The sequence below is a fragment of the Nicotiana attenuata genome, unplaced genomic scaffold (genome assembly GCF_001879085.1).
Source record: "Nicotiana attenuata strain UT unplaced genomic scaffold, NIATTr2, whole genome shotgun sequence".
Lineage (NCBI taxonomy): Eukaryota > Viridiplantae > Streptophyta > Magnoliopsida > Solanales > Solanaceae > Nicotiana > Nicotiana attenuata.
In genome coordinates this window covers 151044-174161 of record NW_017671860.1, presented here as the reverse complement: position 1 = coordinate 174161, position 23118 = coordinate 151044, and the positions used below count along the sequence as shown (strand labels likewise).

General features: G+C 36.9%; 3 protein-coding genes and 1 long non-coding RNA gene across 11 annotated transcripts; 2 read left to right on the top strand and 2 right to left on the bottom strand.

Moving 5' to 3' along the window:
• The first annotated feature begins 1768 nt into the window (after positions 1-1768).
• LOC109210583 (protein kish-like) lies at positions 1769-7304 on the top strand. The gene is made up of 5 exons (XM_019374021.1): positions 1769-2042; positions 4381-4426; positions 4524-4630; positions 5882-5916; positions 6894-7304. Exons 2-5 carry the CDS (start codon positions 4424-4426, stop codon positions 6959-6961), a joined length of 213 nt encoding a protein of 70 aa, XP_019229566.1. The 5' UTR covers positions 1769-2042; positions 4381-4423; the 3' UTR covers positions 6962-7304.
• Positions 7305-10387: 3083 nt separating this feature from the next.
• On the top strand, positions 10388-12948 carry LOC109210581 (patellin-4-like). Of its 2 annotated transcripts, none has more exons than XM_019374019.1 (7): positions 10388-10777; positions 11266-11474; positions 11618-11879; positions 11996-12032; positions 12234-12339; positions 12420-12530; positions 12659-12948. In XM_019374019.1, the coding sequence occupies exons 1-7, from the start codon at positions 10672-10674 to the stop codon at positions 12773-12775; spliced, it is 948 nt and encodes a 315-aa protein (XP_019229564.1). In that variant the 5' UTR covers positions 10388-10671; the 3' UTR covers positions 12776-12948. The 2 variants fall into 2 exon arrangements, with proteins under 2 accessions (XP_019229564.1, XP_019229565.1); XM_019374020.1 differs by lacking the exon at positions 10388-10777 and adding an exon at positions 10794-10989.
• Positions 11070-11989, bottom strand: LOC109210582. The gene is made up of 2 exons (XR_002065578.1): positions 11898-11989; positions 11070-11348 (listed from the first exon to the last, which is right to left on the bottom strand). It is a non-coding gene; the product is annotated as an uncharacterized LOC109210582 (long non-coding RNA).
• A 70-nt stretch (positions 12949-13018) lies between the features above and the next one.
• LOC109210580 (pentatricopeptide repeat-containing protein At5g50990) lies at positions 13019-17234 on the bottom strand. Of its 7 annotated transcripts, XM_019374014.1 has the most exons (5): positions 16971-17234; positions 14751-16563; positions 13720-13830; positions 13324-13530; positions 13022-13099 (listed from the first exon to the last, which is right to left on the bottom strand). In XM_019374014.1, exons 1-2 carry the CDS (start codon positions 17116-17118, stop codon positions 15047-15049), a joined length of 1665 nt encoding a protein of 554 aa, XP_019229559.1. In that variant the 5' UTR covers positions 17119-17234; the 3' UTR covers positions 13022-13099; positions 13324-13530; positions 13720-13830; positions 14751-15046. The 7 variants fall into 7 exon arrangements, with proteins under 7 accessions (XP_019229562.1, XP_019229559.1, XP_019229556.1 ...); XM_019374011.1 differs by lacking the exon at positions 13720-13830; XM_019374012.1 differs by lacking the exon at positions 13720-13830 and having other exon boundaries at positions 13392-13530.
• Between the last annotated feature and the right edge of the window lie 5884 nt (positions 17235-23118).

Sequence of the window (23118 nt, the reverse complement as noted above, 5' to 3'; positions counted from 1 at the left end):
AACAAAATTTGTAAATAAGTCAATTTTGTAATGATAATTACGAAACATTATAGTTTAAAAATACAGGAATATCTATTATTATAACTTTCAAAAACACAGTAAAGATTAGAAAATTTACCTCTAATCACAAGTAATTCTACCTTTACAGACATGACACTTGGCATAAAAAACTTTTATAGAACCATTGAGCTCCTCGTTATTCTAAATGGCTTTGGTTTTAAAAGTTCAAAACATCAACGTAAGTAAAATTGCCAAGTAAAAGAATCCTAAACTTAAAGTGATTTTAACTGCTGAATCCTAAACCTAATTTTCCTCTATAGGCTACGACAGTTTTGGTAAAGCTAAAGAATCCTAAACCCGAATTTCCAACTACACACTTTTTCTTTGCGGGAATCCTATTACCCCCCTAAACTTATTTTAGATGGAATTATTTGCACCCTTAACGCTGACAACCAAACTCTTGGCAAGTGGTGAGCTACACGCGCCCCCACATATATTTTTAGTACTTTTTTTTATTCTTTCTTCTTTTTCTTATCCTTTTTTCTTATTTCTTATTATTCTATTTTTTTTGATTATTTCATTATTTTTCTTTTTGTTTTGGTCACCGACGGCATAAAATGGTGGTCGTCGGAATTTCACAAACACCATTTTTTCCCGCAATTTTTTTTTCTGGCGATAAATTTTTATTCCGATCTAAGTGTGTTTTGTTTTATATATATATATAAATTTTTCTTGAAAGTGTAACTTATGTGTGGGAGGAAGAGCAAAAGAAATAAATATGAATATAAGCTGAGAAAATTTTTTCCAGGTAAAATTTCAATACATCATTTTTTTCCGGCATGAGAAGGTTTTCCGATGATGAATTTTTCCCCCCAAATCTAAGTGTATCTTGCTTTGCTTATGAATAGATCTTTTTGAGAGTTTAATTTATGTGTGAAAAGAAAAAATGGAAGAAAAACGGTTAGACAAAGTCGCCGGCGAATGAATATCCGCCGAAATTAGAGAAGAAACGAAAAAAAAAATAAAGAAAAAAGACAAAGAAAAAGGAAAAGGAAAAGGAAAAAAAATAATAAAAAAGAATAAAAAATAATTTGAAAATCGTTTTTTCTTGCTTCTCACTCTCCTTTGGGAGAGTAAAATACATACACTCTGCCATATCAGCGTTAAGGGTGCAAATAATTCCATTTAAAATAAGTTTAGGGGTAATAAGATTCCCGCATAGAAAAAGTGTGTAGTTGAGAATCCGGGTATAGGTCAAGGGGGTACTTATGCATTTTCCCAATGAAAAACACAACTTTAATAGACCTTAAAAAAGACAGTTTCATGATTTTTCCGTAAAAAAATTGGTGAACCTATATTTAAACATAGAAAAAAACTTAAATCTAAATAAATAAAAGACACATCAATAAAACCTAATTGCCAATTGAATCTTAAACGTATAATGAATCCAATTGGTCCAATTCTACATATAAATAAAGAAAATTTGTATCCAAAAAAAGGGCAATAAAAAATTAAATCTAAAACCAACACCAAAGAGGCAATGGATGAATTCAAAACTGATACAAAAGAGACAATAAACAGCGTAGACTCCCGGTAAGGTAAGAATCCCAAACAGTGCAAATTCTAAACAAGTACACGATAATTTATTTAGACGAACACATTTCGATAGGCCTTCGTGTTTTTAATATAGTATAGATAAAGATAAGCTTCAAAGGAGTATATTATTGAAATTAACAGAAACAAAAAAAAACATATTTTGCAAATATTAAAAGTGGACTCCTTAACTAATTTTTTTTCCGCATAGCATAGTTAATGTTCATATTATAGCAAAAAGGGTTTTAATTTCTTAATCTCCATCCAATCTCCATCTCTCTGATTATCGATAGGTGACTGACCTTGAATTTACGCCCGACTTGCTCTTCTCTTCGAGGTAGCAGACAAGCGCTTGGACAAACGGTTTGGATCTGGAGATCAGGGACTGTTCTAAAATCCCCCATCTTCATTTATTCACTGGAATTTCGCTCTTTTCCTCTTGATTTTAGGTAACCCACTCCCCTTTTCTTTTTTATTTGATTTATTTATCTATACTTGTTGGATTACAGATTTTTTTTGTTTTTATACAGTGGAAGTTTTTCTGGGTTTTGAAATTGTGAACTGTATAGGAAGAGAGCCATTTCCATTGTTTTTTCATCATAAGTAAGAAAACTTGTTCTTTAAGAAACGCATTTTAGTCCGTATTAACTTCAAAAGAATCATTCACCATTTAAACAAAGGGTGAAGAGAAGGGCTTTATACAGACGCCCTTATCATCTTGTTGTCTGCTTTCAAAATATACCGAACTAGAAATGAATGAAGGTTCCAAAATGGTATTTCTTTTAATGCAAGGAAATGCGCTATGCATGATGCAGTCTCATATGCTATTCCATCTGTTTTTGTTTGATGAACTGCAGTCAGTTTAATGCTCTGCCTGATCCATTGAAATATAAAGATTAACTCATAAGTTCAAATTTTCGAGTAGCCAGAATCCTAAAAGTAATTCTGTCCCGAATATATTGATATTATGTTCATAACGATGTCTGTCACGAATTTAGTTAATATTGGTACAACGTCAGTTTGTTTGGTATATATTCAGTACTTCTTTATTAAAAAAAGTATATATTCAGAACTTCTGGTAACTGTTCTTCATGCTGATCCATCTTCTTGTTGCTTTTTAGCTTCTTAATATTAGTATCTGTATGATATCAATTTCGATGTCTCTATTCTGTATTTTAAGTTGCGCAACAAATCAATGTGGTAACTATGCATCTTCTTGATGCCTTTGATAACATAACATCTTACTTCATCAAAAAAAAAAAAAAAATAACAAATCAATGTGGTATTTGAAGTTAATGATACTTATAAAAAAAACAAATGTGGAATTGCCTCTAGGGCTTTGGTTCAATGGAAAAGGTAATCCAGAGTGTGATTTGTGGTAGGTGCACGTAATGAGTTTGAGACTTTACTAGTGAACCAGGTCTGGCATCTAAGTGGAAAATGGTTCCAATTGTCCACCGAGTTTCGAAGTTCTAACAGTCAATATCTCGGTTATCGTGAAAACGGAAGATAATATATCATTCAAATTTTAACGAAATTTCAGCATCAGCTATGTGGCTTCACTCAAAACTTGGAAATTTAATTGTTGGGTGGTCAAAGGAGCTTACATACTGTAAATTATGCATAACCACAGTGAAGTACCTGATTTCATGATTGAACAACAGCCTAGTCCCCAAATTTTAGACTTTTCCACTACTTGCCAGCCCTATGGTGGTAAACACTTAGTAAGTATATGCACTGTGGTACATGTTTAAATTATAGAGCACTGCAATGAAAGATGTTGCAGAAAACAAGCACCTGAACATCTTAGAGTTTAAATGATGTCTTAAATCTTAGCCGCTACTGGATCTGGGGTAGTATATGCAATCCAAAGTTGAGGTATTAAACAGGCAGGTCATAGGATATAGGCTGATTGAATTTTGCTGTATAATAGTAGCTGGATAGGATTATTATCATTGGAGCTTCTGTGGTAAATGCTATAGGATATCGTTAAAATGCCTTAGAAGGAAGAGGGGGGGGGGGGGGGGGGGAGACTAGACGGCAAACCTTGGTTTTTCAGCATTCCACATCACAAAGTTGGAAATGTTCCTTTTCCTGATAAATGACAAGAGTTAAACAAATGTCATAAATGTCTGACTGGAAGCGGCAGTGTATATACAGTTTTAACTTGTAATATGACTGCATACTAAGTTGTATATAAGCTATGGAGATTTAATTTCCTGGTAGTTTTATGTTATACGTTGAGGTCGTTTTTTAGTTTTCATTTCCTTTTGTTCTTGGGTCTCAATATTTCTTTTTCCCTAGCAAGAAAGTCTTTGAGTAGATAGGTAAGTGTTACAACCTTGGGCAATGCATACATAAAGATGACCGAGGGGATTGAAAAATCAGAAGATGATTTGTGAGAAAAAATATGAGCGGAAACACTGCTCTCCTTCAGTGCAGAACTCTACTATAGAGACTCAGATTCCTTGTTTTTTAATAACAAAAGCATTGCTCATGAAATGTTAGTGTCTGTGATCTTGTTTATTGGTTTGCGCTTCTATAATTCTGTTCATTTTTAGGGTTTATTTACTTGATGAATCTAGCATAAGCTTAATGTTGGAGTATGCCCTTTTCATTTCAGTCTGGTTATAAAGGTGCTCCGTGCTCATAGTCATCCATTATTTGTCATTTCATTTCATCATTTGATTTTAAAACAAAGAGGAGGCCTTGCAAACTTTCTTTTATTGCATAAATGTTTTGACAGCAAGTGTAAGAGGAGTTAATAGTTGCATCTTTACTGTGCAGGCTTGGTGGAAGGTAGAACTGATTAAGAGAGGAAAATCCAGATATGGTAAGTTAGATTGGAATACTTTTTCGTTTCTGTTGTTGAATGCAACAAGTATGATGCTCATTCTTTTCTTTCTTTTCCTCTCCGGTGGGATTTTCAGTCGGCTCTCTTCAATTTCCACTCCTTTCTGACGGTAGTGCTGTTAGGGATTTGTACATGCACTTATGTGAAGATGCATTTCCCTGCACTTCTTGAACAGAGAACTGGGTAAGTCTTCTCCATGAGTATATAAATAATATAATGATTATAAGGAAGTATAAGTAGTTTTCTGTAGCTCTGCGGACAGGAGTTTGGCATTGGTGTCAATATTACCTATATTGGTTCTCAAAATTCATATGGTAGTTTCTTCCTTCCTACTTTTTTTCCATAGGTTAGCAGTTTCTTCTTTATTTCCTCCAACTGTGTGGTAAAGGGTTAAGAAGTGCTTCTTTTATCCTTTATTATGTGGATGCTCTTGGTTTGAGAATGTCTTTTTCTATTGCATTTCTGTCATGGTTGACATTTCATGGATGGTCACACTTATATGGCAGCAGGTAAGCCTGTTCTCTTACTGGGTACCATGTAAGTCTACACATACGGTAAATTCTGTGATTGGACGGGTTTTCCCTTCCCTGCTCAAGACACATATCGGCCCTCTCCGCCCCCTCCCTCTGGTCAGCCACCTTCTCTTCGCAGACTCCGCCTCCTTGCTCCTTCTTCACTGCCCGCATCCCTCATTGTATTTTGGGAGGGGGGAAGTGGGTAGAGAGACGGCAGAGACAGGTTATGGTTGGAGGAAATATCCCATAAGGAGGAGGGCTTTGGGAGAGAGGTGTATACCTTGTGAGATCAGAATTCTCCTGCAAAATATCCCTCTTCATATCCTATCTTTCATAAAGTTGAAACCCATAAAATGAAGGTTGTAGCATGGTTGATGTACTTGAGAGACGCAAGACTTATGATTTCTTTCATGCAATTATCCTCCTCTGGAACTATGTATTTTCAATCATGGGGCATGTAACCCACTTTATGCATCATCAAGTACCAAGAGATTGAGGATTTAAGAGTTCCAGTGTAGTTTTTATTGCTCCGGGGAAATTGGTGGTTATGTCTGCAGTTCTGCATTGTGGATGGTATTTCATCAAAAATGTCTTCGCTAGGACTAAAGATGGGGAAACTCTTTTTTGAAATGATCCCGCTTTGGTAAAACATAATGCTAGTTTTGAGGGAAAAAGAATACAAGGGAAATTTTTATTGGATCTACTGTATTTTTCTTGGCTCTTAAATGGGTTTCAACATGCCATTTCAGTTGAGGGCATCTCAGGCTTCAACTATTTTTCCTATCTAAAAAGTTTCAGGTTTAGAAGCTACAAAATTTTTTGTAATATGTTCAATACTTGTATCTCCCCCTTAGTGTTGTGGATTATGACTTTGTTCTATGTATCTTTTTACATCCTAATGAGATGGTAACCATGGCAGGTTTCGAGGTTTCTTTTGGAAGGCTGCTAGAATAGGTAAGTCATCTCCTACTGCACTGATGTTTCTTGTATCAAAGAATTGTCTGGACTAATTTCCTCACCTTTTTACAGAATCAAAACTGTTTAGCTGGGTGTTAAAAACAATGCATGCATTTCTCTTAAATAATGAATCTTGTGAAACCAAACCACACAATAGGAGGATGATGAATTGCTGAAGCACTGCTGAGATGAGGACTTACAGTTGTAACTTAGGCGTCATACTTTGAATAATACAAATAGCACAATCCTGGCTAAGCATTATTATTCTCTAATAAGGGCATCATTGTTAAAGGAAATATTATTCTCATATTTCTCTCTTGCTTTACCTATTCATAATTGTTTTAGGGTATCATGGTCGTTTCTCTTCCCCATTTGTTAATGTAACTGGATGCTTCATTTGCTGTGGTTGCATGTCATTTATATACCTATTTCTCCTAATGGTGGTTCTTTGAAGGTTCTTTGAACACTTCTTCCGAAGTCAAGAAAATGGAGGAAAAAATTTACTTCTGAAAATTTCCTCCACCATCCAAAATTTTGATTTTACATGCAACTTAAAGCAAATAAACTTATGTAATAAGGATAGTTCCATCACTCACATTAGGGAATTAGCGAGGAATTAGCAAAAAAGAGGCGGGCAAATGTTATGAATGTACACTGTCGTGGAAGTATGAAGGCCAAGATTGCGCCGAAACTAGAGACTTTAAATCCTTAGATGCCTGCTGGCTTGGTACGAGAATCTAGAGTTGGCGTAGAGGTGTGCTGATATTGGGTATGTCCAATAGTGAGATTGTTTTGATGGTTTTTTATTGTACAGATTTCTCAATGGTGATAGAAGTTTGCTTTATTTACCAAAAAAATAATATTGTGAATGTCTTTTATCATCCTACCATAGCAAATTTAATCTTTTAATCCATACATTCCTCCAGAATGCATGAAATTTGACTAGTTGTGTTACAATACTTCAATGTGAACAGGTGAACGGTTGAGTCCATGGGTGGCTGTGGGCTGTTTGACGATGGGTGTTTCAATAATCTTCTTCTGACAGAGCAAACTGTTTGAACTCAAGAAAGTACACCATCAGCTGGTGGTAAATTAGCAGTTGATTTTGTTTGTTCATCAAATGCTTTCTTTGATTAAAGGATGACACCAAGCTTGATGTGAGACCAATTGCTTTCCTTGATCACTACCTGGATCCTGAACTGAGTTTTAGCGTGTAAAATAATTGGACTGTGATGAGAAGGTTGGAATCTGTGTTGTCTTTTTTAGCACCTCAGAATTTTACTTAACGTGGTGATAGCTTAGTCTAAAAATAGAAATCAAGAAGTCTGATGGGGTCATGTATTTGTTTGAATTGATTATCATATGTCCATTATTTGCGTGGTCTATCAGCTGCTTGAATAGCATTGAAAAATACTCCTGATCCACCCCTCCACAGAATAGAAATTTTCCTTAGAATAAAAAAAAATAGAGGAAGAAAAAAACCTCCACAATTATTAAGTATGAAAAAATTTTCAAAGTCAGTTTGATTGAGGTCAATTCCAAGCATTTATTGGTTTGTTTTGTAGCTGCAGCGACCACCGAGACCACATGGTATATTATTGCTGCCGTCTCCATCGACGCCCCTCGAAACTCTCCAATTAGTGGTGGTCGGGTCAATTTGTGGGTACTTTGCCTATTTTAGTAACTACTTGCTAGCTCTTACCAAAGTTGGGCAACTTTGTCAACAGATATTAAGTAGATGGGAAAACTTGTCTAGAAATTTGTTTTTGTTGAGATTTGAAATATAGGGTGTCTTTGGTATGAAAGAAAAACATTTTCCGAAAAATGTTTTTCAATTTTCTCATGTTTGGTTGGCTTAATTGGAGGAAAATGTTTTCTTTATCAAAAGAATGGAAAAATATTTTCAAAAACTCTTCTTCAAGCTTCCCCAACCTATTCCCCATCCCCACCAACCCCCATCCCATAACTCACCCCACCCCACCCTACCCCTTACCCTCACCCCCACCCTTACCCCCGCCCACCCCTACCTCACCCCCCACTATACTCCCCCCCAACCAAGCCTTATTCCATCCTAAATAGAAATATTATTAAGAGTACTTTCTTTTCATATTGTAGATAGAATTTTTTTTTTAATTTGAACAAAGTGAGTTTTTTTTTTGAAGAATTAACCCAAATAACCGTCCACCCAACCGCTTAAACTAAAAATAGCAAGTGGAAGTATAATGTATGCGTAATTTATGTATTATAGGTGTATAATTATGTATAATTAATGTATAATCTATGTATATTGCTAGAAAAAGTAAGCCATGAATATGACTGGTTATTTATATAAAGATCCCTTTTTTTTCATAATGTAAAAAAGTAATTTCATTTATTTCAACAACAAAAAAAATACTTTTTTTTTCATGATGTAGAAAAAGTATTTTCCTTTGAGTTCAACAAAAAAAGTACTTTCTTTTTATGATGTATAAAAAGTATTTTCTTTCATTTCAACAAAATGAATATTTTCTTTTCATGATGTAGAAAAAGTATTTTCTCTCATTTTAAGAAAATGGGTACTTTTTTATGTTGTAGAAAGAGTATTTCCTTTTTCAATTGAAAAATGATATTTTTTTAGTTATGTAGCACAAATTTTAATGTTATTTTTGCGTGAAAAAGTAAAGTAGTACATTAGTTACTTTGGGTTTATGTAAATTTTTAAAAGAAATAATTAAACTCTTGAAGAAAATAGAATCCTCAAAACATTGGGTATTTGGAGTTTTTTTTGGGAGGAGGGGGAGGGGGGGGGGGGAGGGAGGGAGAGGAGGATAAGGAAAGCAACATAAAAAATTATTTTCCAAAAAATAAGTGATAAAACTATTCATTTTTCAGCACGTGATTTCCATCTTAGTGTGTCTTCAGAAGTCGGCGTCTAGTCCTATTTTATCAATCAGTAAAAAGCTATTTGACTTTGTTGTTGGGATTCTTGAGACAGGCTTCGCGAGCTCATTTCGATTTATTGATCGCTGAGCATTTTGGGAGAAATCCAAAAATAGCCAGATTTATAAGTGGTCATTCAAAAATAGCTACAATTTCAAAAGTAATCGAAATTTAGCCACATTTCATGTAAAGATAAATCTGAACGAAAATACTGTTCAAAATCCGAAATATACTCCAATATAATATACTGGAATTCCAGTATAATATACTGAACTTCCATCATATTATACTGGAGTTCCAGTATAATATACCGATTCAGCATAATATGCTGGAAGTTCATACACAGGTGCACCGATCTCCAGTATATTATGCTGGAACTTTTCGTGTTGCAGTAAAATAGTGACTATTTTTGAATAACTTTGCAAACGCTGGCTATTTTTGAATGACCAGTCCGAAAACTGGCTAGCCCGTGCTATTTTTACCATTATTGGGAAGTTAAAGCTACTCATTTTGCAATAATGACTCGTCTTTTGTAGGGAAAAAACTGGTGAGAGAGGTATGATACATAAACATAAAACATTAAATCATGTACTATTTTTTGATTAAAATATGACTACTTAAAAGACTACTACGTAAATTGGTTATTTTGCTCTCTATTTTCTCATAATCTGCCGACATACGAATTGCTACAAGTAAAGTGAAATAAGAGAGAGAAATCTTTTGTTTGAAACTACAAGTAACATAATTGTGAAACACCTAACCCTCAACCGTAGCTCCTGTAATTATATTTCAATATATTTATTTTATCCTACTAATAGATTATACGGATACAAGTATATCTTACTATCATACTCCAAAGTAGGGGTGTTCACACCGAACCAGAAAACCGCATCAAACCGAGAAGTTGAACCAAATCGATTATAAAGCCCGAGTAAGTTAGGTTTGATTTGGTTTGGTATGAGTAAAAAAAACTGAACCAAACCGACATATAAATATATAATTTTTATATATACTTTTAAGGCCTTATATATAATTTTCTTTAAAAAATGTCTAAAATATTTGAGATATATGGAATGTAATATTTAATAGAAATATTAAGTGCTCCACTTTTATTTACTTTAAACAATGGGTTGTGTCATACTTTCTTATTTAGTGTCGTGCATCAATCTCTTTATTCTTTCATATTCATATGTCAAGATCTATTAAATTCTTATATCTTTTTGAATTTGAAATGGTATTTCGATATCTTAAAATTAAATAGAATAATATTATTATTTAGGTATTATATTAATTTTTATGTTTAATTATTAAATTCAATTAACCTTGAAAGCGTGCATCAACAAAAAATAATTGTTAGATTAGAAAAAAACTATCTTGAATTACTAAGAAAACTCTGGCATAAGAATATTTTTATAGATAATACATTTGTCAGTTTTTTTCAATATTTACTAAACATATAATGTATTTACTTATTAAAACTCGAACAAAGATAGAAATAATATTCATGTAACCAAAAATCCGAAAAACCCAACAAAACCGAACCAATCCAAATCGATCTAATTAGTTTAGCTTTAACCCGGTCAATATACATGCCTCCTCCACATCAAAGCGTTACTGCCTAGTGAAACTATGGAAGGGAACCACTATAATGAATGATGCTGATTATATATACAATAAATGCTTAGGGGTCCATGAAGTCACTCTTAGCCACCTATCAATTAATGAGGAAGACAAGTAGCTCAACCCCCACAATCTGTAACCAAATGGCGAAACAATCAAATCCTACAAAACACTTCATTTATGCTTTAAATTTTTACTATTTTTTGAGAAGCAATGAACGCTGCATTTATGATTTTATACGGCGTGATCGTGTTTGATATCTATACCAGCTTGAATGCTAGAGCAATCTACACCGCACTTTATTTTTTGGTTGAAAGTGGTATTTGTTTTGTCATCTTTTCATATAATGATGTTGTCCGATTCAATTTGCGTGCATCTCGACTATTTCACTAGATATTGTAACCTTCGAGCAACACCAATGTTCGGTAACTCTGCCTATCACGGCTTAGGCAGATAGGGTTCAGTGACCTGACAATTTGTGTCTTTGCACAAATGTCTGGTCTATCATGGTTTTTACCCATTTCATTGAGTGTAAGTTTCTGTTTTTCACTAGTCATGTCAAGTTTATTTATATCTAGTCTCCCTCTCAATTTCAAGTTTCAACTCATCAGTCAGTCAAATAAACCCACCATGGTCAATTGCCTTTATTCATTTCTTTCAAAGACTTGATTTTTCTAACATCCCCATCTTCCTCTTATTTTCTTTCTTGAACTTGGCTATAAATTCAAACAAACAAGAGGAAATTAGTTACCTTGAAAGTTGGGTTGAATCTTCTGCTTTCCATTCCTTTTCTCCCACTAATTACAGGTGCAAGGAAGAAACTGATGGAGGTGAAGGCAGAAGCAGTAGCAATGGAGCCAAACAATGATGTACTTCTTTCTGAACACAGACTGAAGCAGGAAACAATAGAAAAAGAAGAGATTCAAGTGAAATGCAACGATACAATTACTGAACAAGAGAATTACAAAATTGAACTAATGAGAGCTGTTATTGAAAAGCAAGATCCTTCTTCCAAGGTATTACTATACTATTTCCCACAGCATTGCAGCATTTCTCTCATTATCTTTCTAACTATCCTTGTTTGCTTTCTTTTTCCCTATTGGAGAAAAAGATCAAGACTTTTTATCAAAAGTAAAAGGATTTTGTTGCTTGTTTCCAGGAAGTAGATGAATATGCATTAAGAAGGTTTCTTCGAGCTCGAGATCTTGACGTAGAAAAAGCATCAACAATGTTCTTGAAATACCTTAAATGGAGGCAAAGCTTTGTACCAAAAGGATCCATTTCAGCGTGCGAGATACCAAACGAGATAGCACAGAACAAGATGTTCATGCAAGGTGTGGACAAACAAGGACGTCCTATTGCTGTAGTTTTTGGTGGCAGGCATATACAAAACAAAATAGGAGGTGTTGAAGAGTTCAAACGTATGACTTTCCTTTTACCTTTTTACTAATTTCACTTGGCCTACTGCTTCATGGTCAGGAAGATGGCTTTTGAACCAGTCAATTTCTCACAGTCAAGTCTTTCTTTGATTCCTCAGGTTTTATAGTCTTCGCTCTAGACAAACTGTGTGCAAGGTACGGTATTTAAAATAATAGCAGCTTTATTCCTCTGTTGTTCTTTTCCAAAATCAGTTGAAAACATCAGCAACAAACTCCACCATGGAAGACCTGTTTTCCAAAAAACAAATTATTGAGTACTGGAATATTACTACTCAAAAAGAGTTATAGAGAATGAAAAAACACATCATAAATTATGGGGTTTCATTGATGAATCAGGACTTCGCCAGGAAGAGAGAAGTTCGTGATAATCGGAGATCTCCAAGGTTTTGGCTATTCAAGCAGTGATGTTCGTGCCTATCTTGCGGCTCTATCTATCGTACAGGTTTAGTTAACTTCATTCTTTCCTAGGAATTGGAGCTTACCCTATTCTAGTCCTTAATCTAAAAGACATCCATTTTGCAGGATTGCTACCCCGAAAGACTCGGAAAAGTACTTCTTGTTAATGTTCCCTACTTATTTTGCACATTATGGAAGATGTTGTGTCCTTTCATAGACAACAACACCAAGAAAAAGGTGAGGTTCTAAAAGCTTTCTATTTCACATAAAAGGTAGATATACCAATGCTAGAGCTCAGTCATGCATGACAGTTGACTATAACTTGTATCACATCATCTTCACCAAACTAAATTTCATCTTCACAGATCGTATTTGTGGAAAACAAACGACTGAGAGCAACCTTACTACAAGATATCAATGAAAGCCAGCTTCCAGAGGCTTATGGAGGCAAAATGCCATTAGTTCCTATACAGGACGCCTAAGCAAGTAATTGCACTATGCCTTTAGCTCACTCGAGAAGTTTCAAATGCTCTCTTCTAATAGCTATGAGGAAAAAAAAAAAAGCTATGAGGAACAATATTGCAAATATACATTCTACATTTATATGCATTACTAAATATTCAGCTTCTACATAAAAAGTATATATTGTTGTTCACCTGATCTTCTAGTTCATTGGCTTTCTTTTGATGTTTTCAACTTCCATCTCCATCAAACATTTTGATAAGACAAAGTGGATAGCTGCCATCTTCGGTGGATGCGCCCATTCACTTAAAGGCAGATAGGGCACTGAGCTCTCGATCTCAGTTCTGCAACAAGTGAAAAGAGTTATAACTGCGTTCAATCAAATCGTTTTTATGTTTTGCAGCGGTTAAATGCATTACCTTCTTTTTTTTTTTTTTTTTTTTTTGCTTTTCTGTTGAGGTAAGACACACCCACTGTATAGCTCATGACATTTCCATAGATGAGTTACTTGAAACTATAGTCATACTACTACAGTTAAGAAGATAATGCATTTTAAAGTTGAGCATACTCGAAGAGAAACTGCATTGAGCATGAGCCCAGTGGCTGCAGAAGCAAGAGAACCTTAAAAACAGCTACCTCCTAGCATATTGTGTGTGTTTCCTTTAGCCTGCAACATCTCTATTTCCATGCTCAGCCTCAGAGCCTTCTCTTGTACAGGTGAAGGGAAAAAGTCCAAGGTTAAATTAGCACATAGAGATTTGGGCAACTTCTTGACCTGATTAATGAGTATTCATTAAGTAAGCCAAACAGTACCACTTCATACTAACAACGCGTTATAGTGAAAATTCACCAGAGAAACATCTTTTCAGTTGTTATACACCTAAATTAATATACAAAAATGTCCCCATTCTAACAGTTTAAATCTTTAGATAAGGCAGTTCATATAATAAAACATTAATCGTACTACACAGAGGTCTTGGCTTCAAGTTCCATCACCACCCAACATAGAAAATATTTCCATGTGCATAGCTCAGAAAAAGAATCACAGCAGCACATGAGATGACACGCAGTAAACCTGAAATAAATAAATTAAAGTGTTTCCTTTCTATTAGTTTAAACTTTCAAATGCGGCGTTCGCACAATTCAACAGTAGACCTATGGTATTTAATAGAAAGAGGCAGGGCATTTGTAATTATATACTTGAATTGGTAGGGCTCTGACAAAAGATAACAAATATTTGACTTCTCACATACAATAAGATGAAGCATGATATTACCATTAAGTTCTCTCTCTCTCTCTCTCTCTCACACACACACACACACACACACACACAAAATATATGTTTGTGTGCTTTTTTTTGTGTGTGTTTGTGTGTATAAGGTTAAATGCAATCTAAAGTGAAGCTTAAGAAGATTGGACTATTGGAGAAGCTATTGCAGAAGTTTACGTCACAATCCATAATGTTTGACTATCCTTGACACGTAAAAAAGTTACAGGTGGAAATTAGATTCAACAGTCACATGTCTTGCAACTTTCTTCTCTTGAAGCAACGACTACATGAATGTGCCCTTTTTTCATAAGTAGTTTTTCTCATGTATCTACTGGAAGTTTTCTCTGGAACAACAAAAGCCACTATCCTCCTTGTCCAAGAAATTCATAAGGTCAAGAGTATTGAACTGCCTGCAATGAAGCTTTTCTTCTACTATATATATACATTATGTGAACTACTGGTTACTTAAGGCTACTTTTCATTTTACAACCAACTCGAGACTGCAGTTTTCTCAAGGTAATTTAACTTTTTCCATATTCAATTTGTCTAAGTTGCCAATCTACTCCAGTTTCCATCCAAAGAGAAAGATTTAAGCAATTACACAATAACAAGATATATCCAGTTTCCATCCAAAGAGAAGGATTCAAACAATTCTGTAGAGACATGATATTCATGAAAGAGAGTGTTCATTCCTCAAAGACCAGAAAATAAACTTAACAACTCACCTGGATGTAATATTCAGCGAGTTCTTCCATACACGGGGATGTCTTATATCAAAGCTTGGAGCTGCAGCATATGGAAATAAACCATTTTGGCACTGATTGTAACCAGATGAGCTTTAAGCCTTCACATAACGAATACTTCAGGATGTCATCATCTAAGTGGTGCTAGTACAAAGAGTTTCACACAGCAGATAGGATGCTAAAAACAGGCAAGATAAGAGGCACACGCTTTGAGACATCCACTATAAGTTGTCTACGTCACATCAATTACCAAACTCAATTGTTACGTCAAAGAATCACTACCAGTAATCCCCACAACTACAATAACCATCTACAAAGTGATGAAAGCGGATTCTGTCCCTCACAATGATCTCCCTATTCAACACCTTTGCTACCACTTTCATCCAAGAATGGCAATCTAGACAAGTCCGAAGATTTTTTGAAACTTGAATGCGAGTTCCAGGACTAGATTTTAAGATCCCATAGGCTAATGCCAATTTTTCACTATGGAAACTCAAATTTTCCTCCTTTTCCTCGTCAGAAATGTCCATCAAAACCAACTCAGTCGTGGAACTAAATCCTTCCAATTTGGTTCGATGAATCAATTCCTTCAAAGTTTTATATATTAGTTCAGCTTCAGGGTGTGATCGATCACCTGCCTTGAACTGGTGAACAACATTACCCACTTCAACCCAACTTTTTCCGCTACTTTTACGAACACCTTTCCGTTTCATCACATATCTAACTTTCTCAGCATTATCCCATTTATTAGTAGAACAATAAATGTTTGACAGTAAAACATAATCCCCGCTGCCAAGATGAGATATTTTTGTGCTAGCAAGTTCACCCATCTCAGAATTTTTGTGAATTCTACAAGCACTGAGAAATGTCCTCCATATGATTATATCAGGTTCTATTGGCATTTCCTTGATCATTGTATAAGCTTCATCAAGCAGTCCAGCTCTGCCTAGTAGATCAACCATTGCTCCGTAATGCTCAAGTTGCGGTTGTATCAAATACATACTTTTCATTAGATCAAAATACTTCCGACCCTCTTCAACCAACCCACAATGACTACATGCTGTTAGAAGCCCAATAAAAGTAATGCTATCAGGTGAAACATTTTCTGGCCCCATCTGTGAGAGTATCCCAATTGCATCTAAAGCAAGACCATGGATTGCTAATCCATTAATCAACGCATTCCAGACAGAAACATTCGTGTGATCAACACTATCAAAAATTCCTCTAGCTATCTCGATTCTTCCACATTTCGAGTACATATCTATCAAAGCAGAAGAAAGAATGTAATTTAGCTCAACCTTTTTCTCAGTCATTAAGTGATGTACCCACTTAGCGTGATCAATGGCTCCAAGTCTAGCACATGCAGTAATGACAGACGCAAAACTATATCCATCTGGTTCAACATCAGACCTCAGCATCTTTCTGAAGACACTGAGTGCCTCCTTAAACATGTCATTTTTTACATAACCTCCAATCAGTGAGTTCCAAGTAACCAAATCCCGGAGGGGAACATCATTAAATATCTTCTTCGCAACATCAACTGCCCCCATCTTCATAAAACTAGCAATCATTAAATTAGCAGAGACGGCGTCAAAATAAGCGGTAGGAATTTCATCGAGCAGCTGACGAGCAAGATTGAGTTTATCACAAGACACATATGTCACTACCATCAAAGAAATAAGAGATGGATACATTCCATAACCAAGCTTAATAATATTAGCATGTGTGCCAACTATAGTTCTCAAATTTGGTGACTTCTTACACCCTTCAAGAATGCATAACAGTCCGTGATAATCTGCAAGGAGGAGAAAGTCACCTTTAAGCAGAAAATTTAGATAGTACAAAAACAGTCAGTTACCAAAAGGAAGGAAGAAAAAGACAAGCTTTTTCTATTCACATTCTCGAATCAAGCTCGTGAGATTAGTAGTAAAAAGGGATGGAAGAGAGCTGTAAATTTCAAAAACCAACAAAAATTTCCCATATGTGAATACATATATAAATAGTTTGTACACAGATTATTCATATAGCTAAAGCAACTAGTTTGGAATTGATATGTGTGTATACATATAAATAGTTTGTAGTTCAGTGGATTGTATTCTCAAAGAAACACACAAAAGAACCAATTTTTGTGATTAGAATATTAGAAAGTCAGTCAATATCTATGGAAACTATCAACATGTAAGAGAGAAGGGTGGTAAAAACCTTGTGAATAATGAGATTCTGGTGGAGAAAAAGAGAGATGTGGCTCTGTGCTCAAATTAGAGCTGTGATTCTGACGCCACAATGGAAATAAGGAAGAAGAAGAATAAGAATAATATAGTATCCTTCGACTGCGGGAAATTCTGAACATCCTTCAAATTCTCTTCTAATGTTTATGGTTTATGACTGCATTTTCATTCGAAGAGGTTCATTTTGGTTCTGCGATTTCTCCATTGATGAATTGAAGAGAGTTTCAAGAGTGACACTACTGGTGATGCTCCATTCTTGGTAATCATGATTGGGCCGAAGAATAATGGTCCATATGGATGTAAGGCCCATATGCTATTTGGGTTTGGGTGAGAAGCTATTTGGGTGAAATTTAAAAATAGCCATATTTACAAGTGATAATTGAAAAATAGTTACAATTTCAAAAGTAATCGCAATTTAGCCACTTTTCATGTAAGATAAATCTGAACGAAAACACTATTCAAAATTCGAAAAATATTCCAGCATACTATATTGGAGTTCGAATTTTTTACATATGAACTTCCAGCATAATATACTTGAATTCCAGCATAAAATAATGGAGTTCCAACATAATATACTGGAGTTCAAGCATAATATACTGGAGTTCCAGCATAATATACTGGTCCAGCATAATACACAGGTGCTTCAACTAAAGTTATGCTAGAACTTTCCGCGTGTTGGAGTTCCAGCATAATGTGCTGGAAGTTCATACACAGATGCACCAATCTCCAATATATTATGTTGGAACTTTCTGTGTTACAACAAAATAGTGGCTATTTTCACGAAGCTATCAACAACGTTCAACATTTGCAGAACTAGACAAGATATGCATTATGCCAGTGTATTGTACGCCCTTAAGGGTTATTTGGTTGAGAAATAAGTCATCCTAAGATTAATTATTCCAAAATTAGTTATCCCGAAATTATTATCTTACCCTCCCACAGAGATAAAAATAATATTAGTCCCGAGATAACTATTCCGAGATTAGTTATATTTTAAATTTATCTCAACTAAACGTGAAATAAACTCATTTCAAATTTAATCGCCGAATTAATTATCCCTTATCTTTTATAGCAAACGAGCTATTACTAGTTGTAACAAGATAATTTAGTACTTTTCCACCCAAGTCAACAATTTACATTACTATAAATATTTCCCTGTAGTTGAATTTTAGCAACGTGATAGGAGTAGTAAATATTCTTTAGTATAAAACTTAAAACTCATATGGATTTAGAGGTCACAAAATATCTAAAACATTTAGAACAAAACAGTGGAAGGGACTAAGGAGCTGGCTTGTCGTTGAACTAGCAAGGTTTATGAAACAAGTACTATTTTTATTATTATTTTTTTTGCATCGGCCACTAAACTTGTCACGACCCATTTTCACAATAGGTCATGAGGGCGCCTGACAACATTGTCAGGCAAGCCATCGCGGAAACATTACTAAATTCTTATGTTGCTTTTAATCAGAAATGAGTGAAATAGATACTTAATTGGTATTAAGCCAGAAGAGCGAAATGCCGTAAATAACGTAATTATACAACCCAAAAAAAAATAACTGTCTACCAAAGTGTGTGCCAGAACCTAGTGTCACAAGCTACAGGCAGCTAGTAGAATAAACACCCAAAAGAATATCATACTATCCTACTGTCTGAATCAGGATAGACAAAAAAATAAAAGTACAAAGGAAAGACTTCTTCGGCTGCGGGTCGGCATGGAAGAAAAGCAGCTCACCGTAGAAGTCCCAAGTCCGCTCACGGGTGCGCACCAGAATGATAACCAGATCCACCTGCCTCAGATCCTGTACAATTAAGTACAGAAGTGTAGCATGAGTACATAAACAATATGTACCCAGTAAGCATCCCGTCTAATCTCGAAGAAGTAGAGATGAGAGGTCGACTCGATACTTACTTAGGTCATGAAAAATGAGGGAAATTTATAATAAGCAGAAATAAGTCAAATCGTAAGGATTAGTAAGTATAAAACAACAATTCTTCCTTTAGATACTCAGCATGAGCGTCCCTTTATATTTTTAAACAGATATGAAGTTTAACCCACAATAGAATGCCAAATAAATCATGCGCATATAATCACCGTGGAACGTACGGCCCGATCAAACATAAAAGTAAATTGTGCACTGCCGAGGGTCGAACGGCTCGAACCATAGATGCATCTATTACCCCGCTCGCGAATCTCCTGTGCGACGCGGTCAAACAGAAATAAGCTCGTTGACAAGCAACGACAACAATCAATATATACATGAGGAGTAACCATACATAGAAATGCCAATCATTCTCTCCTAAAGGACCAACAGGGTAAGGGTCATTCTCTGGTCTCATTCTTCTTAATCAAAAGAGTTCATACGAATCCAAGTTAATCAAATTGTACTAGAATATCACGTAAGGCATGCTTATGGGCCCTAAACTACCCGGACTTAGCGTAATAGTTGCTATGCACGGACTCTCGTCACCTAGTACGTGCGTAGCCCCCGAATACAATGACAATTAATTCAATTATTATGCCTATGGGGACATTTCCCTCTTACAAGGTTAGAAAGGAGACTCACCTCTCTCCAAAGCGCACTTCCAATATCAAGAACAAGCCCGAGTCCTCAAATTCGGAGCCGAACGATCTCAAACTAGTTAAATGAAGTAAGAACTAATTAATATAAGCTCACAAGATCGATTCTAGCTATTCAAGCCATTTCCCAACTATTTACATTAGTTTCCTAAATTCCAACCCCGAGTGCACGTGCCCGGATTCCAAAATTTTTCGAAGGAAATCGTTCTATACTACCTAAGGATCAATAATATATGATTTCTAGTTCATTTCATAACAAATTTCGTGGTTACATATTAGTTTTATTAAAACCCTAGGTCTAGCTCTAACCCCTTTGATTTTATCTAATTTTTGGTGTTTAATCTACCTAATATACATGTATTTAAACTAAGGATGAATGGAAATAACTTACCTCACAATGCTATGTTGAAATCCCCTCTTTGGAAGCTCTCAAATCGCCCAAGTGTAGAGTAGAAATGAAATAAATGCTCTAAGTCCCGTTTTTTAAAAGCCCAGACCAGTCCTCTGATGTCGCAATTGCGACACTAGGCTCGTAAATGCGAGGTCGCAATTGCGACAAAAGGTTTGCAAATGCGAACTGAGCCCCAGCCTGCCTCGATCGCAAATGCGGACCATGCTGGGTTCGCAATTGCGAAGAAATGGCTCGCAAATGCGAACACTGCCCAGCCCAGCCAACTTCGCAAATGCGAAGAATTTCTCGCAATTGCGATGGACATTTCGCAATTGTGAAACCTGTAGCAGCAGCAAAAATACCAGCAAAACTGCTGTGTTTTCTTACCTCCAACCATGCCCGAATCTCACCCGAGCCCTCGGGGCTCCACTCCGAACACTCACGCAAGTCCTACAACAGTGTGCAAACTTGCTCAAGTAATCAAATCGCATAATTAAGACCTAAAACCACGGATTTAACACCAAAATGCATGAAATCCTCAAGAACACCTAAATTCCTATTTTTTCAACCGAACGTCCGAATCACGTCAAATCAGCCCCGTTCCTCACCAAATTTCACAGACATAACTAAAATATTATACCAAACTTGTACCGAACTCCGGAACCAACATACGGGCCCGATATCAATGTGATCAAGCATTTTTCCTTTTTATTAGACTCTTAGGATTTCAATTTAACAATTTTCAATAAAAATGTCATTACTCGGGCTAGGGACCTCGGAATTCGGTTCCGGGCATACGCCCAGGTCCCATATTTTTCCACGGACCTCCCGGGACCGTCAAATCACGAGTCTAGGTCCGTTTTTCCAAAAAGTTGACCGAAGTCAAACTTGGTCTTTTTTTTAGAGAATCTTAAAGAAACAATTAGACATATTTCACTCAAAACTCTTCCAACTCCCGAACCAACTGTCCCCACGAGTCGTAAATTAGCTAAAGCATGTACGGAAGGTTTTATTTATGGGAACGGGGTTCTAAAAGGCAAAACGACCAGTAGGGTCATTACATTCTCCACCTCTTAAACAAACGTTCATCCTTGAACGGACGTAGAAAAGTACCTGGACTGCTGAATAAGTGGGGATATCTGCTCCGCATGTCCTCCTCAGACTCCCAGGTCGCCTCCTCGACCGGTTGGCCCCTCCACTGGACCCTCACCGCAAAAATCCTCTTGGACCTCAACTGGCGATCCTGCCTATCAATAATAGCAACTGGCTCCTCCTCATAGCCCAGACTCTCATCTAACTGAATGGTACTGAAGTCCAACACGTGGGATAGGTCGGCATGATACTTCTGAAGCATCAAAACATGAAAAACTAGATGAAATCCCGATAAACTGGGAGGTAAGGCGAGCTCATAGGCAACCTCCCCAACTCGTCTCGACACCTCAAAGGGGCCAATAAACCTTGGGCTCAACTTGCCCTTCTTCCCTAACCTCATAATGCCCTTCATGGGCAAGACTTTCAAGAGAACCTTCTCGCCAACCATAAAGGATACATCCCGCGCCTTCTGATCCGCGTAGCTCTTTTGTCTGGACTGAGCTGTGCGAAGCCTCTCCTGAATCAACTTTACCTTATCCAAGGCATCCTGTACCAAATCTGTGCCAAGTAACTTAGCCTCACCAGGCTCAAACCACCCGATAGGAGAACGACAACGTCGACCATATAAGGCCTCGTACGGGGCCATCTCTATGCTGGATTGGTAACTGTTGTTGTACGCAAACTCCGCCTAAGGGCAAGAACTGATCCCACTGCCCTCCAAAGTCAATCACACATGCTCTAAGCATATCCTCCAAGATCTAAACTGTCCGCTCCGACTGTCCGTTGGTCTGAGGATGGAATGTTGTGCTAAGCTTTAGACGAGTCCCCAACTCACTCTGAACGGCTCTCCAGAAATGGGAAGTGAACTGAGGGCCTCTGTCTGATATGATGGAAACCGGCACACCATGCTATCAGACTATCTCCCGAATATAAATCTGAGCATACCTCTCCGCTGTATAAGTAGTCGCCACTGGAATGAAATGGGCCGACTTGGTCAACCTATCCACAATGACCCACACTGAATCAACCTTCCGCAAAGTCCGTGGCAACCCAACTACGAAGTCCATGGTGATGCGTTCCCACTTCCACTCTGGTATAGGCATCTGCTGAAGTAGGCCACCCGGTCTCTGATGTTCATACTTGACCTGCTGGCAGTTCAAACACTTAGTCACATACTTCACTATGTCTTTCTTCATCCCCCGCCACCAATAATGCTGCCTCAAATCACGATACATCTTCGTAACTACCGGGTGCATAGAATACCGCGAACTGTGTGCCTCCTCTAGGATCCTCTTCCTCAGACCATCAACATTAGGAACACATAGACGACCCTGGAGTCGCAGAACGCCATCCTCGCCAATAGAAACCTCCTTGGCACCTCCCTAAAGTACCGTCTCTTTGAGAACCGCCAATGTGGATCATCAAACTGTTGGGCCTTAATCTTCCCCAATAACGAAGACTAAGCAACCACACATGCTAGAACTCGGCTGGGCTCTGAAATATCCAACCTCACAAGTTTGTTAGCCAAGGACTGAATGTCCAAAGCTAGTGGCCTCTCCTCTGTTGGAATGAAGGCAAAACTACCCAAACTCTCCGCCTTTCTGCTCAAGGCATCCGCGACCACATTCGCCTTGCCCGGATGATAAAGAATGGTGACATCATAATCCTTTATTAGCTCGAGCCACCTACGCTGCCTCAAATTGAGATCCCTCTGCTTGAACAAATGATGTAAGTTGCGGTGATCGGTATAAACCTTGCAAGGCACCCCATACAAATAGTGCCTCCATATCTTAAGAGCATGAACAATCGCTGCCAACTCCAGATCGTGCACAGGGTAATTCTTCTCATGAATCTTTGGCTGACGCAAAGCATATGCAATAACTCGTCCCTCCTGCATCAACACACATCCCAGACCAACACGTGAAGCGTCGCAATATACCGTATACATCCCCGCACCGGAAGGCAATACAAGAACTGGGGCCGTAGTCAAAGCTGTCTTGAGCTTCTGAAAGCTCTCCTCACAATCATCGGACCAATGGAATGGAGCACCCTTCTGGGTCA